Source organism: Oryx dammah, unplaced genomic scaffold, assembly GCF_014754425.2.
Source record: "Oryx dammah isolate SB20612 unplaced genomic scaffold, SCBI_Odam_1.1 HiC_scaffold_9, whole genome shotgun sequence".
Taxonomy (NCBI): Eukaryota; Metazoa; Chordata; class Mammalia; order Artiodactyla; family Bovidae; genus Oryx; species Oryx dammah.
The window spans coordinates 22,709,683-22,726,374 of record NW_024070193.1 but is presented as its reverse complement, the minus strand read 5'-3'; the positions used below and the strand labels follow the sequence as shown (position 1 = coordinate 22,726,374).

Below are 16,692 nucleotides of genomic sequence, written 5' to 3'. Positions count from 1 at the left end.
TCCAGTATTCTTGCCTGGAGAATTCCATGGACATAGGAGCCTGGCGGGCTATAGTCGAAGGGGTCAGAAAAAGTCAACATGACTGAGCACAGCAGGAACAGCATAGTAATTAGGAGTAAGCACTCATAGAGTCAAATCTTCCTGGATTTGAAGCCCGGCTCTTCCAATTATCTGGGCCAATTACTTAACCTCTCATTGCCATCCCTAAAATAATATCCTGCTTATTGCAGTAAACTATTGTTATCTACTTTATAGGGCTGTTGTAAGGAATATCTGAGTTGATATTTTTAAAGCACATAGAAGAGGATTTGGAACATAGCTTTAATAAATGCTTATTATGTCGGAAGAAACAATACTTCAGATTCTATTAAAAAATAGCAGGGGCAATTTAGGCACAAACTTGATCTAAGTACAGATAAGCACAAGCTTTGGGTTGGAGCGTCCTGGATCATCAAGTGCTGCACTGTCTATACTATACACATGTTCTATTTGTATTTTAATTTCAATTATAATGGAATGAAACTTAAAATTCAATTCCTCAGTTATACTGCCACATCAGCTGGGAAAGACTGAAGGCAAGAGGAGAAGGGGGTGACAGAGGATGAGATGGTTATGTAGCATCATGGACTCAATGGACATAAATTTGAGCAGTCTCCCGGAGACAGGGAAGGACAGAGGAGTCTGGCATGCTGCAGTCCATAGGGTTGTAAAGAGTTGGACATGACTGAGGGACTGAACAACAACAACCGGCCATATGCAAAGGCTTCAAAGTACACATGCTAATGGCTACTGTTTTGGACAGATGTTTGCATCCTTGCAGAAATTCTGTGGGGTTGGTTTGGAGAATATCTCTCCACAGAGCATGCATGATATACCAGATGCTAATATACCAACTTGATATTTGAACAGCTGACCAAGTCAATATAAAGCTGCAAACCCTACTCTTGCCCAGATTATAGCAGAAGCTCAACCATTCGAGCTCAGGAGCATAGGAATCAGACCTGGCAAGTCCACTTGCTGTGCCTTGAATTCTAGGAGTGGAGACACAGAGGGCAGCTTTAAATGGGAGAGAACTTGGTTTTTACAACAGCCCTGAACACTGATTTCCATGTAAGTCTTTAGATGCAAGTTTGTTTTAGCATTTTACCTTTTGCATTCCTGAAGGAAGTGATGTCACAGATAAATGCTTGCTGGTTCTCCTGGCTCAGAGGAGTGTATTTCCTTGGATTATCGCCTCCGTCTCTGCTTCGACAACGTCAAGTTGTATAGTTGCTTAGAGGGAGTGAAGGGGAAAAAACAGACAATCTTGAAGGATCACAATAATAAACATATGCTTTCTATGAGAAAGTCTCCTGAAAAGCAAGTATTACATGCGGTTTCAGTGGCTTTTTTTCTTTGGGGTTAAAATTGAAAATGGACTTGCTTTGCTTAATCTCGCACTTTCTCTTGAACACTTGGCCTTTTCTTGTGGTCATGACCTCCATAGCCACCAACCCTTCTTGACAAGGTGGTTGACAACTGTCTTTGAGACTTCACTTTTGCCCTCCATTGTTTTTCCCTGTAACTCTTGTGGAATTGGAAAAACTACCCTCTAACATAGAAGACAATCCAATGACTACTTGCTGTTGACTGAAGACAAGTTTAAGTGTACTCTGCAGCCAAGTGGCTCAAGCCTCAGTCATTCACATACCATCTTAATAGTTTTTCCCACATACTAGGAGCCCTGTGAATCCTAGAGTCCTTAATATTTCTCTCTGTCAGTTCAGTTCTTGGGACTTCTCTGGTAGTCCAATGTTAGGAGCCCTCGCTGCCAGTGCAGGCTGTTTGGGTTCGATCCCTGGTCAGGAAACTAAGATCCCACAGGCTATGTGGCACAGCCAAAAGATAAGGAAAAAAAGCATCCTCATTAAAAAAAGAAATCAGTTCTTAACACAATAAACATACTTACAAAGGAAACTTAAAACACTATCATAAATCAAAAACCAGTATCATAAATATAGACACTGAGACTAGTATGGTAAAACCAAAATCACGTTATTGCCAACAGAAGGCAGTAAACTTGAGGCTACTCCCTTTTTTATTAAGATAGAAGGGAAGGAGAGGAGACTTTTCCTTGATGTAGTGAAAGGGGTCAAAAAGGCACTGGGAAAAGCGGGGTGTGCAGCGTGTTCAATGTTTCAGGTTTTCATGCTGTGCACAGCCCCTAAAATCAATTTAATCTGCTTCAGGTCACTTGATAACTGCATTGAGGAACCATGGCTCCTCAGCTCAGGGACTAGTGGCTCTAAATTCAAAGCGGATGCTCAACCCAGAGGGACGCTCCTTTCTCCCCCACCTTCCACTGTCAGCTCTTGCCCAAATTTTGCAACTCCTGCCAGTGAACATGCTCTTCAACCTCACCACCCCCACTGCCACGACCAGCCCCAGCTAAAATTATCCATTGCCTTGGATGAATGCAAGAGCCTGTTTATCATTCCTCCTGCATCAGATCTTACCCTCCTCCAATCCAGTCTCTACCCTGCAGTCTGAGCTACCTTTTAAAAATGCCCTTCAAATCATATAAATCCCCAGCTTGAAAGTATCTTATCACCCTTAGGAAAAGTTAAAATTTCTTAACACTGTTTACAAACACGCTCATCACCTTATTCAGCAGACTCTCCCTGGCTGGATTACTTTCATTCCTTAATTATACCCAGTGCTCTCTTGACGTTGGGACTTGAACATGCTCTACCCTCTTTCTGGAAAACTGTTCTCACACTTTTTCCTTATCTAACTCTAGCTGTCCTTCAGGTCTCATCTGAGTTGTCCGTTCCTTAGGGAGGCTTTCTCGAGCCCCCTCCCCTAAAGTCAGCATCCATGACGTGTACCCACCCTAGCCTGTGCTTCTTCTTTGCATCAGAGGCAAATATCTGCATAACATTGAAATGCCCCTGCATCCCCTCTGTAACTTAAGGAGGGCAGAGACCATGCCTATACTGTCTGCTGTTCTAGCCCTTACAGCATGGCTGCTGCATAGTAAGTATTTACTACATATTTGTTTTAAAGTCTAATGAGGATCAACAGGGACGAGAAACAACTGTCTTTCCGCCACAGCTGAGAATCAGAATGTTTGAGCTGCAGCCTGAAAGATGGGCAAGTTTCTTGGAGAAATCTTAGTGTAGCGTAGAGATTTGTTATTTCAGCTATGATAAAAATAAGCCAACGCGTGGGCTGTGGGAGAAGGCTCTGGTCCTCTGTTTTCTGCTGGACTCTCCAAGTCCAGCCCCGTCAGTAGAGGAGTGTGCCCTCTTCACTGTTTTCAATAGAAACAGGCAGGTCAGTCTATGCCAGGTAATTGCTAGATGCTTGGATGCTTGTATTAGTTGTCTTTTTTCCAGAAGAGAGAGTTTGTTTGAAAGGGCAATGCGTCAGCTGGAGGCCATCACTTTTTGTTTTCTTCTGGAAAAAGTATTACCAGGTGTGCAGCCTTATCATAATGTGAAATTTGAAGATATGTGTGAATCACCTACATATACATAAATATTCTATATATTTCTGAATGCTGTACTGTCAAGGGCACTAGAAACATACAAAGGGTATTTATGGCACTGAAGCTCTTCTGTATGGTATTGTAATGAGAGACACATTACATGGTGGGTTTTTCAAACCCACGGAACTGTGGGTTATTATGCAGCAGCCACGCTGTAAGGGCTAGAACAGCAGACTAATGTAAACTATGGTGGCTGTTTACTCGCTAAGTTGTGTCCAACTCTTGTGAAACCATGGACTGACTGTAGCCTGCCAGACTCCTCTATCCATGGGATTCTCCAGGTAAGAATATTGGAGTGGATTGCCATTTCTTCTCCAAGTTAGGGATCAAACCTGGGTCTCTTGCATCGCAGGTGGATTCTTTACTAACTTAGTCACCAGGAAAGCCCAGCGTAAACTATGGACTAGTGTTAATAATAATATGTTAATATTGGCTCATCAACTAACAAGTGTACTGAATTAAGGCAAGAAGTTCAAAATAGAGGAAATTGTGTGGGTGGGGTAAGGAGAGGGGGTTATAAGAGGAAATTTCTGTATTTTCCACTCAATTTTTCCAGTTTACCTAAAATTGCTCTAAAAAAAGTCTATCAATTTTAAAAAGGAGAATGCAAATAGTAGTCATCACTCACAAGACACCCCCCCCTCGCCACCAAATGTCATTACCATGTCACAAAAGACATTGTCAACAGTTCAAACGCCATATCATCACAAAGTATGTAGGAGGTAGATATAATAAAATAAAATTTCCTTTACGACTTACCAATCATACATTTTTAAAATAGAATTCTCACCACACCTTCGTCTGTTGGAAGCAGCCATTTGAAAATCTGCCTCACTTCTTTCTCCAGAAACAAAACCAGAAAAGCCCACTTTGGTTTGATTTTCTAATATATGTATATGTGTATACGCATATATGTATACACACCTATGTACACATCAAATATTTACATGAAAAGTAGTTTTAGACTGATGAGACCAGTGATTAATTGGAGTGGGAGTGACCTCAAATGTAATCTAATTCAGTTTTTGAAGATGTACACACACACACACACACACACACACACACACATCACCTGGGGATCTTTCTAAAAGGCAGATTCTGACTCAGTAGCCCTGTGTGGGGGCCTTAACTTCTGCATTTCAGACAAGCTCCCCAGAAATGCTATTCTGTGGCTAGCAACAAAAGCTGTCCTGTTTCATTTTCTCTCTTGGCCTTGACACTGAACCATATATGTTGACTTGGATTACCATTCTGGGAGAGCTTTCTCATTCTTGGTTTGGTAAATAACTTGGGCGATGGAAGCTCCTTGACAATTCTAAGAAGGCTCTGTGTATTTGGAAGGAGGGTTTCCTTGTGGTCAGAGGCACCCTCTTTGTTGATACTTGCTGGCTTGCTTCTGTACGAGTGTGACAGCATCCTCCCCAAAGCAGTCTTCACTTTCCTCACCATATTTTTCTTCTGATTTTTCTGGCTCTTGTGAAATTCCATGTCACTATTACTGGATGACTCCTCTTTAGGGACCAATACATTTTGTTTTACTAAGTTGGTAGACACAGCTTCGTGCCATCTGAACAAAGGAAAAATAATTTGTGTTAAGGAAATTGAAAAGTTGAAAATGAAACACTAGAATCATGAAAATCAACTGCAAATGTGAACAGATTATACAGTTCCAAAAAACAAAACTGGAGACCAAGCATCAAATCCAAAGCCAAAGCAACTACTTGATGTTTTGTTGCTGAACTCTAGAAGCGCATTTTGGCCACTATCTCGATTAATCCTCAGAGCTGGTAGTTTATATTATTATCTTCAGTTTACTAATGAGTAAGCTGAGACACAGAGAGATTAATTTAATTGATGGAGCACAGAATGCAGATTTTAATCTTGGCTTGTGACTGTTAGAATATATTACCTCATATTGGCAAACTGGTGATCTCATTTCAATCACAGTTTGAGATTTTTTTTGCTGGACTTCAAAATGTGGTTCCAAATGCAAATGTGACGAGACATGAGAGTGTCTGCTAGGGTAGATAATAAAAAATATATTCTCCAGGTCCTATAAATGCTGCATTTTATGCAGAATACTGATTTAAAGAGAATAATTATAAATACATATTTCCAAAATTCCAAATAAATAATATCTTCATCATTTTACTAATAAAATAGGTAATATTTCTTAGTAGACTTTTATGTGCTAAACACTCATCTAAGTTCTTTGATATGTATTACTTATTTTAATCCTCCTACTATCATCTCCATTTTACAAATGAGGAAATTAAAACTTGGAAAGCTTAAGTAACTTATGCCCAGATAATCTGTGGAGAAGGCAATGGCACCCCACTCCAGTACTCTTGCCTGGAAAATCCCATGGATGGAGGAGCCTGGCGGGCTGCAGTCCATGGGGTCACTAAAAGTCGGACACGACTGAGAGACTTCCCTTTCACTTTTCACTTTCATGCATTGGAGAAGGAAATGGCAACCCACTCCAGTGTTCTTGCCTAGAGAATCCCAGGGACGGGGGAGCCTGGTGGGCTGCCGTCTCTGGGGTCACACAGAGTCGGACACGACTGAAGCGACTCAGCAGCAGCAGCAGCAGATAATCTGACCCCAAAGTCTATTCTGTTACCTTCTGTGCTAAGTGAGTATCACCTGTTCCATGATACCCTTATTTACCCAATATTCTTCCTTGATTAACTACTTTGATGTTAGTTTCATCCAAAACAATAATATCCATCAAATTCCAGGGATTTTTAAAAACCAGTCCTCTATTTTGAGATAAAAAATCATTTATGGGCTAGGACTAATCTCCCATGGACCCCTAGGAGAACTTTTAATAAAACCATCAGTTTCTACTACGATAAATACACACACATGGGAATACAGTGTAGGAGGCTCAGGAACCCCCAAGGTCATCCATGCAACCCCCATCAAGTAAAAAGCCCAGCTCTAAGCAGTTTCTGAATCTCCAAAATGCATCTCCTAGTCCCATCCCCCCACCCTCAGTCCCAATCTATTTATAACATAATTAATAAGACGACTTTGCTCCAAAGCCTAGAATAGAACTGCTACCATTGCTGTTAGGAAAAGAATCTTTTCTTTCCTAACCTTTTAAGTATCTTTGTTGGTTGTGAATGTATTTGGTTGTATTGCCTCTCCTTTTAACCCCTACTTTTTATTGGAAGTGGAAATCTCTGCAAAATTTCATTTTGCCCATGGAAGTTCAGAAGTCTGGTCTTTGATACTTCAGGCCTCATGAAAATGACACTTTTCTACCTATCTGAGCTATTGCTCATGAATCTGGTAAGAAAGACTACTCCCCAAATTGGAAAATAATCATCTCACTGCCTTTCCAAATTGAAATGTATTACATTTGGAGTATTCCGTGCTTGTCTTCATGGTTTTGCGACTAGCAAGAAATATGAGGTATAAGACAGTTTTTGGGTTACATTAAAGAGCATGGACATGGATAAAATATAATTAGTACACATTACAACAGCCCAAATTGCTGGAAAGGGGAATGGAAAGAGCACTGATCATGGACCTATTTTGAAAAATGCACTATTGATTTTTCAAAGTAATAGTATTTGCTGTCTAAAACTGTGAGACTTAAATATCAACTTAGTATCTACTAATGTTAATAGCATATGTGACATTAAATCTCAAGCTCAGGTAGAAAGGAAAGGGTTTCCCATTACAATGAAGACTTTTCTAAAGATCACAAAACAAGGCTTCCATTGTGGCACTAGATTCCCTGATCCAATGTATATATGCGGTCTCTATATGCTGTCTCTGTTCCCTCTAATCCACACGGAGCCTTCATGTCTAAATGCAGTGCTTAAAAACATGCTACTTTTTTCTAATCAGCACAGTGAATATTGTTTAAGGCAAAATCCAAAGCATCTCACTGAAGAGAGAAGAAAATGAGCCCCAGTCTCCTACCTTTCAATCCCTTTCCTTTTGATCGAGCCGCTTCTCTTTCTGGGCTGCTGAAATCTTCGGTACTGGCCAGCTCTGTCGTAAGCAACCTTAAAGCGCTCTGGAGTATACAGGTGAGAGCGATCCATTGCTGTCAACCCCACCTGCAGTAGCTGTTGTTAATTTCTTTAGCTCTTAGGCTCACAAACTACAAAACAAAATCATCCAGTGACCGAGGCGCTTTTAACTCCTGGGCTCTTTGAGGGTAGAGTATGTAAGAAAATTTTTGGAAGTGCTTCCTTATTCCCTTCCAGGTGTTACAGACATCATTTGTGGGACCAGCCCTGCTTACCACTTTACAGAGGTCATCAGTGATGCATTGACAGAGCAGTGGGAAATTCCCAGTCGTGTTGCAGACTCCAGGGCAGGGCATATGTGAATAGGTGACTTGCTTGTCTCACTGCCATTGGGTTGGTAATAAAATAATCACAAACCAACTGATTATTACATTCAAATGTGCATGTCTGCATTTCAAAGCAGGAAGAAGCGAGACCACCAACACAATTCCAAGGATCCCAGCTTTTGTTAGCTCTTTCATGTGGAACTGATGAATGCTCTCTGTCCAGTTTTTATTTGGCTTTCTCACAGTACACTCCTTGGGCTATTTTGTAGCGATCTCTCAAAACACATGGCTGAGAAAGTTGAACCCACCCCTCCCTTTTGACATTTGGTTTATTTCCTGGAGGAGAGCAAATTCTCGCTGGGTTGGAACTTCTCACCACAAGGTGGCAGCAGACACTAGGGTTTATTCCCATCCTCTTCTGGCGCTTTGAGTTTTTCAGTCTGAACTAACTAGAAGCTAAGAAGGAAAACGCCAGAAAAATGTTGGAGGATTTAATGATTATTGTTTTCTGTGTTTGTACTCATCAGTCATCTGGAGCTGGACTCTCAAACTTTCATGTTTGAGAGTTATGAGGTTTTTATCATTAAAATTAAAGACAAATTAAAAAATTTTTTAATTGTGGTAAAATATATATTATATTAGAAAATGCAATGGCAATCCACTACAGTACTCCTGGAAAATCCCATGGATGGAGGAGCCTGGTAGGCTGCAGTCCATGGAGTCACGAAGAGTCGGACACGACTGAACGACTGCACTTTCACTTTTCACTTTCATGCATTGGAGAAGGAAATGGCAACCCACTCCAGTGTTCTTGCCTGGAGAATCCCAGGGACAGGGGAGCCTGGTGGGCTGCCGTCTCTGGGGTCGCACAGAGTCGGACACGACTGAAGCGACTTAGCACTTAGCATATATTATATACTGCTGCTGCTGCGTCGCTTCAGTCCTGTCCAATTCTCTGTGACCCCACAGACACAAATTACCTGGGGATCTTGTTAAAATGCAGATTTTGTTGCAGCAGTTCTGCCTGATGAGGTCATTAGGCCAGCTGCTGCTGCTGCTGCTGTTGCTTATTCGCGTCAGTTGTGTCCGACTCTGTGTGACCCCATAGACAACCCACCAGGCTCCCCTGTCCCTGGGATTCTCCAGGCAAGAACACTGGAGTGGGTTGCCATTGCCTTCTCCGCATTGGGCCGGAGAGCTCAACAAAATTAAAAAGGGCTACTTGCATGAGGATTTGTCTGCTCCTGGCAGATTAATCAGCAGGCACCAGAGCCCTGAGGTGGAAGGAGTCTGATGTCTTTGAAAACTTAGTCAGAGTGGCTGCAGCGAAGAGGCAATATATGTGATAAGCTGGAGTGATAGGCAGGGCCAAGCCGGCTGGATCCTACAGAACAACTGAAAGTTGTAACATTATTTTGAATCTTCAGAATAATGGAAAGTTATGAGGGTTTTTTAATCATTAAAATTAAAGACAAATTAAAAAATTTAATTGTGGTAAAATATATATTATTTGCTGCTGCTGCTGCTGTGTCGCTTCAGTCATGTACAGTTCTGTGCGACCCCATAGACAGCAGCCCACCAGGCTCCTCCGTCCCTGGGATTCTCTAGGTAAGAATACTGGAGTGAGTGGCCATTTCCTTCTCCAATGCATGCATGCATGCTAAGTTGCTTCAGTCGTGTCCGACTCTGTGCAACTCCATGGACAGCAGCCCACCAGGCTCCTCTGTCCACAGGATTCTCCAGGCAAGAATAGTGGAGTGGGTTGCCATTTCCTTCTCCAATACATTATATAAAATTTACCATTTTTAAGTGTGTTCATATTGTTGTGCAACCATCACCACCAGCATCTTCAGAACATTATCTTGGAAAACTGAAATTGAAAACCCATTAAACAATAACTCCGAATAACTTTTCTGTCTCTATGAATTTTTCTTAATTGCAAAAAAGTATCTTGGAAGAAGTCACTACGTAAGGTGACAAAATTCCAAAAATGAATTACCATGAAAATATATATCCCAATTACTTTGTACAATAGTGAGAAAAACCTGCAGTACAGAAGAGTGAATAAGAACTAGGAAGGGCTAAGGAGAAGGGTATGAAGGTAAACAGTATTTTAATGCAAGTCCAGAAGTTAAGTAGAAAGCCTGTAGCTGTGTATGCTTTATTCATTCAACCTGTATATTAGGTAACTGAAGGGCAGAAATAAAGCCAAATGAGAATTCTGTTTTGTTTGGGGGTAAATTTCAAAACTTTTGATTTCTGAATTGAATTCAGAGCCAACTCTTTTTAGTTCTTGGGATAATGACTGAATTCAACAGCTCTCAACAATGAAAAAAATGTTATTGCTACATCCAGTCCAAGAGATGGCTGTACTCTGTCGCTATGAATTTGATGACACTTTTTGAGGAGTGATGCTGAAACCCAGCCTCTGTGTACCAATGCTGAATTGAATCTCAGAGACACAATTTTGGGTGAACTGGGAGAGAAGGGCTCTCTATTGCTTTGCCCAGCAAAGGAGGCCAGAGCAAGCTAGTATCCGTAAGACTGTCCGACCCTGGAGTGGGTAGAGAGCGGTCTTACAGTGTTAAAGCAGCAGGGCATGATCAGCTCCTGGACATTCTTCTGAATGGTTGGTGGTGAAGTAACTGGGAGTCAGCATCATCAGCCTTCTGCTTCCAATCAGTCCGGGGTCTACGTGATTGTGGGCAGCGTTCTTTCACTTGGTGGAGGTTTCTGTACCTGCAAAACAGTTCAAAAGATTAAGCTGAGAATATTATCAATAGTCCTTGGGGAAGAAATAAAGGTCCCTGACTTTGTTTAATGGCTAAAGTATTATTATTTTGTCTGGCTTGACTGTTTTCCTTTCTTTCTGCATTCTTCTCACTTCTGTGATTAAACTTTTTCTTTGACTAAAGTTTTTCTACAGACAAAAGACAGGTGGAGGATGTGGCTTGGGGACTATTTTGGGAAGGCCTCGGAGGGTCCTTCTGGGTTACAGGAGCTACTACTACTACTAAGTCGCTTCAGTCGTGTCCGACTCTGCACGACCGCAGAGACGGCGGCCCACCAGGCTCCCCCGTCCCTGGGATTCTCCAGGAGCTAGGAATATGTATTTATTCTGTGCAATGAGAATCCAGCATTGAACGAAACAACTGGAACCCCTGTCTAAGATTTACACTCTAGCGGAGGGCACAGATAGCAAACTTGTTAGTGAACTGATACAGCTTTCAGACACCAATAAGCAATGCGAGGAAAAAGCTAGGAAAACCCTGTAGCAAGTGAGCGCTTCTACCAGGGTGATCAAAAAAGACCTCTCAAGGCAGTGATAGTTGAGGTGAGCCATTTCACCTTGGAAAGGACATAAACTGTGGTCGAATCTGTGTTCTAAAGCAAAGTATTCCAAAGATGAAAAAAGACCAGAGCAAAAGTTCTGAGGTGAGTGGGTACTAGGTCAGATTGGAGGGCAGGAAGGAGACCACGGTGGTGGGAATTCAGATGACAAAGGAAGGCAACCTTATGTTTGTGCTTTTAAAAAGATTGCTGGGACTTCCTTGGCCGTCCAGTGGTTAACACTCAGCACTTTCAAGGAAAGGGTGCAGGTTTGATCCCTTGTTGGGGAACTGAGATTCTGCCTGCCACGTGGCATGGCCAGGAAGTTAAAGAAAAAAAGAAGAAGAAAGAAAAGATTGCTGTGTGCCACTTGCAATGCACTGGAAAAAAGTATGATGGCTGAAGAGGCAATTGATCCAGGATGGAGATGCTGGTGATTAGGCATAGAGTGAGACATGTGCAGAGATTCAGGGAATATTTAAGAAGTATCATACTGAAATGAACTCGATGTCAAGTGGCGGTGAGTAGACAGCAGGATAAATTAGACTGGGAAGTTAGCTTGTCGCAGTAGCTCAAGTCTGAGACTGGAGTGGCTTTAAAAAAACCTTTTTTTGGCCATGCTGTGCAGCATGTGGGATCTACAGTTCCCCAACCAGAAATCGAACCTGTGTCCCCTGCCTTGGAAGCATGGGGTCTGAACCACTAGACTGCCAGGGAAGTTCCTGGAGTGGTTTAACTAAATAGGGGTGATGGAGGTAGAGAGAAGTGCACTGATTCAAGAGTCCCCCGTAGGTCTACTTTTCTTTCCAACCCTCCTTGGGATATGGCTTGGCATCAAACCCATAGGATCACTCCCTGGATATTGGTATATGTCCCTTTCAAAAGCCAGAGCAGGGCAAAGCCTGGTCAAAACACAATCTCCCTTGTTCTTAACCTTATCCTTCTATTCTCTCCTTCTAACACATCTGAGATCACATAATCCTGTTTAGGTAACCAGAACAACAGTTGCAAATCAGAAAGCTTGTGTGGCCAGGCAGGTAAATGTGAGAAGCTGCAGGGTGTAGCAAGGAGGGGAAGTACCTTTGGTAAACTGTGGAATGCTAGACCAATCAGATGCTGCTGCTAAGTCACTTCAGTCGTGTCCAACTCTGTGCGACCCCATAGACGGCAGCCCACCAGGCTCCCCTGTCCCTGGGATTCTCCAGGTAAGAGTACTAGAGGGGGTTGCCATTTCTTTCTCCAATGCATGAAAGTGAAAAGTGAAAGTGAAGTCGCTCAGTCGTGTCTGACCCTCAGCGAACCCATGGACTGCAGCCTTCCAGGCTCCTCCGTCCAGGGTTTTTCCAGGCAAGAGTACTGGAGTGGGGTGCCATTGCCTTCTCCGAGTCAAATGCTAATGAACTTCAAATTGTTAAGTCTCTTCCAGCATGTAAAAATGTGGTCTGCAAGTCCTATTTAGCTTGTGGGTCACCTATTTGCTGACTCCAAAGTTCTTTTTATGTAAACTCTCCATTCAGTCAGGCAGATCTTTCCTATCTGTGGTCCCAAGGCTGATTCCCATCCTCCTCCAAGTATTTTTCCCCCCCTCCAAGTTTTAACTTAAATGTATTAACTTGCATTCTATTGCCTTTGGGCTAGTTATTACACTGTTTTTGCATCTCATCTCTATCTGGCTTTGTACTAACCTTACCTATGAATATGTAAGTTCTCAAAAACTTGGTAAGCAGAGATTTCAGGTCTTACTTCAAATTTGAATGTGATAAACACATAGACTTTTGAGAATCTCTTGGACAGCAAGGAGATCAAACCAGTCAATTCTAAAGGAAATCAGTCCTGAATATTCACTGGAAGGACTGATGCTGAAGCTGAAGCTCCAGTACTTTGGCCACCTGAAGAGAGGAACTGACTCATTTGAAAAGACCCTGATGCTGGGAAAGATTGAAGATGGAGGAGAAGGGGATGACGGGATGAGACGGTTGGACGGCATCACTGACTCTACGGCTGTGAGTTTGAGCAAGCTCCGGAGGGAGTTGGTGATGGACAGGGAAGTCTGGTGTGCTGCAGTCCATGGGGTCAGAAGAGTCGGACATGACTGACTGAACTGAATTGAACTGAAATGCACAGAACAGGCAGGATGATGTACTTTAGTGGTGCTGTGATTTAGTCGCTAAGTCGTGTTCCACTCTTGCAACCCCATGGACTGTAGCCCACCAGGCTCCTCTGTCCACTGGATTTCCCCTGGCAAGAATACTGGAGTGGGTTGCCACGCCCTCCTCTAGGGGATCATCATGCCTAGGGATTGAACCTGGGTCTCCTGCATTGCAGGTAGATTCTTTACTGACTGAGATATGAGGGAAGCCTCTATCTTAGTGGAGTCATTTAAAAATGAAATCCCTTTGAAAATGAATGACTCCAGTAAGGTGAAGAGTCCTCACTCACTCAACTCACCCAGGACTGACCAGGGCTTAGGAGGTCTTTGCATGTAGAGAAATATGACTTGGGGACATTTTCCTTTTCGCTTGAGCACATCTCCTTACTGGAGCTTTTGCCCACTTGAGAGAAGAAAGTAACATTTTACAGGTCACTTAGCAAGTACTGTTCCACGAGGAAGTGTATACTGGGCGCCTAGAGAGAGAATGCTTCACCCAAGGACTCCTTACCTAGAGGGTGCCACTCCCTAGCGGTCCGGGAAGGCTGGGGCTGGGGCATAGTGTCTCTGAAGTGGCAAGAGGCTTTTCAAGGAAGGATGTATTTTTTTCAGTTGCTTTTTGTATGGATTCCTGCCCCCAGGTAAGTATTTGTAACTTTAGATTCATCGTGTACCTCTTAGGATAAACATTTGGTTTGCTTTGACAGTCTTTAATAACTTGAACTCTTTCGAAGTTGTCAAGTACTCTAGGCTGTGCCCCATTAGAAAGTCAATGTTTCAGTTAAAATGTCCTCTCAGATGCAGTTGAGATCAGTGTAGACTGGTAGAAGTTCTTTGGAGGGCAGTTTGGCAACATCTACCAGCATGTGATGTCTATATTGTCTCAGAGCCAGTGTGTTACTTCTGGGAATTTATTCTACAGAAATGCTCATAGAATGATGTAAAGATATATGTAGGTTAATTTGTAAGAGCAAAGACTAGAGGCAGCCTATATGGCCATCGATAGAAGAGTAAAGACTATGTCTGTAGACACAGACATAATATGGCCGTTGGAGCCATTGAAAGAAGGAGGAAGATCTGTTTGTTCTGATGTGCAAATAAAAAGATAATTCACAGTGTATTATGGAGTGGAGACAGGATGTCCTAAAGCTGTGAATACAAGAAGATTCTTTTAAAACAAAACAAAACAAAACACTATATTCACATGCAAGCTGGCATAGCATGTACTGGAAGAATATCCACCAAAGAGTTAACAGTGTGTATTTTTGGAGATTGGGACTGAAAATGGTGATACAGCAGCAGACATGAGGAGGGATAACTAGGAGGTTTAAAGATGCTCATTTTATATACTTTATATTGTTTTATTTTTTTAAAACGTGAGCATCTATTACATTAAACTAAGAAATCAAACTCAAGAATTTAAAATTTAATTATCCAAATTTTGAATCATTTTCTTCATATATTTATTCACTTATTCATTCAGCAAATGTTTCTTAAATGCCTACCATGGCCAGACATTGTTTTTTTTCCTGGTGACATAGCAGGGATCTAACAGATGAAAATCCCCGGTTTCATGCAGCCTGTATCTGAGGTGGGGAGAGAGGAAGCTAAAAGTAAATGTATAATATGACAAAAAATAAGGAAATAATACATAAAATTTAAAACTTTTCATCTGCAGGGGTAGGATATAATGCTATTTTTGTGCCAGGCTGGCCTAGGAAGACCTCTCTGATACAAGGACATTATATCAGAGTCCTAAAAAGAAATGAGTACACAGGAGCTGTGTTGATCCAGGGAAGATGCATTTGGACAGGGAGTGCACTCAAGGAAAAGGCCCTGAGGCAGGACCTGGTTGATGTGTTTAAGGAACAGAAAGGTTTGTGTGGATCAAGCAGAGGGAGTAAAGGCAAGAGTAGAGGAATATGAGGCCAGATAAATGAAGGAAGGCTCATCTATCCTGTGGGGTGTGGAGGCCAGCATATAAACTTGGCTTTCACTCTGTGTGACATGAAAAGCTGTCATAGGATTTTGAGCAAAAGCATGGTGTTACCTGACTTCAGTTTTAGCATGTTGTCACCTCCACTTCGAGTTGCTCAATCATGTAAAAGGTACATGTTGATATTTTCTAACATAACCCAAAGAACCCCTGAATTAGCATGGCTGCTGTAACAAATTATCACAAACTTGGAAGTGCCTTAAGACAGCATAGATATATGACCTTACAGTTCTCCAGTTAGAAGTCTGGCATGGGTCTCACTGGGCTAAAATTAAAGTATTGGCAGGACTGGATTTTCCTCTGGACTCTCAAGGGCTATACCCATTTCCCTACCTCTTCTAGTGTCTAGAGGCCACCCCCTTCCTCCGCTGGTCACTCCCTTCCTCCACGTTAAAGCCAGCAACTTGCATCTTTCTGACCTTTCATCCTATCTCCTGATTCTCTTTTTCTGCCTCTCTCTGCTACTTTCTAGGATCCTTGTGCCTACATGGATCTGAACCAGATAACCCAGGACCATCTCCCAATTTCAAGATCCCTAACCTAATCATGTTGGCAATGTAACCACTTTTGCTATGTAACATAACATATTGAGAGGTTCTGGGGATCAGGAAATGGTATCCATGGGGTGGGGCCATTATTCTATCACAGAGCCCAAGCATTGTACTTTGCTAAGCAACCGCAGTCCCCCACCCCAGGATACATATATATCCCTCGTGGAGTGCAAATTTCAGCTATGGAGAAAAAATTCTGAGTAAGACTTTGACATGCTGTTCCAGAGGGAAATCAATGAACAGAAATTAAAATTTTCCACTGACAAATTTCAGGGTTCAGAAACTTTCACATCATTTCTTAGACGGGAGGCCTATATTGTGGCCTGAAGGACACCTTTGAAAGCAGAAGAGAATTTGTCAACATAGGAAAGAGGATAGTGCAATATCAATGGCTGGAGGGAAGCCTGCAAACATATTTAGAAACAGGTTCATGAAATAACTGAGTCAAGAAAGTCTCCTTGGATGGAGATTTAAAAAAAAAAAGAAGAAAACAAAAGAAAGAAACACGAATTCTCCAGCACTTTGGCGCTAGAGGGCACCATCAGACAAGGTGCAGGGATTGACGGATGGAATTAGGCTTGCGTGCACTGAAATGGTGAGAAGGGACCAAGAAACTTGGGCAGGGCACTGAAACCGCCTCCTTCCTCCTCCTGGAAACAGCAAACCTTCTATCTGGCTGAGAGTGCCTGGGGTGATAGTGAAGAACCACTAAAAGACCCTATTCATCACTATGTGAAAGTGAAGTCGCTCAGTCTCTTTGTGACCCCATGGACTGTAGCCCACCAGGCTCCTCCCTCCGTGGGATTCTCCAGGCAAGAGTAC

At 42.3% G+C, this 16,692-nt stretch overlaps 1 protein-coding gene across 1 annotated transcript in view; it reads right to left on the bottom strand.

The window, feature by feature from the left end:
* The window catches only part of CUNH3orf49 (chromosome unknown C3orf49 homolog), a 27,723-nt gene extending 11,031 nt beyond the window's left edge, over positions 1-16,692 (bottom strand). Inside the window, 6 exon segments of the mRNA XM_040246575.1 lie at positions 1,148-1,272; positions 4,777-5,096; positions 7,466-7,649; positions 10,425-10,583; positions 13,623-13,726; positions 16,654-16,692. Of these exon segments, the coding sequence (XP_040102509.1) occupies positions 1,148-1,272; positions 4,777-5,096; positions 7,466-7,590 (570 nt within the window). The 5' untranslated portion in view covers positions 7,591-7,649; positions 10,425-10,583; positions 13,623-13,726; positions 16,654-16,692.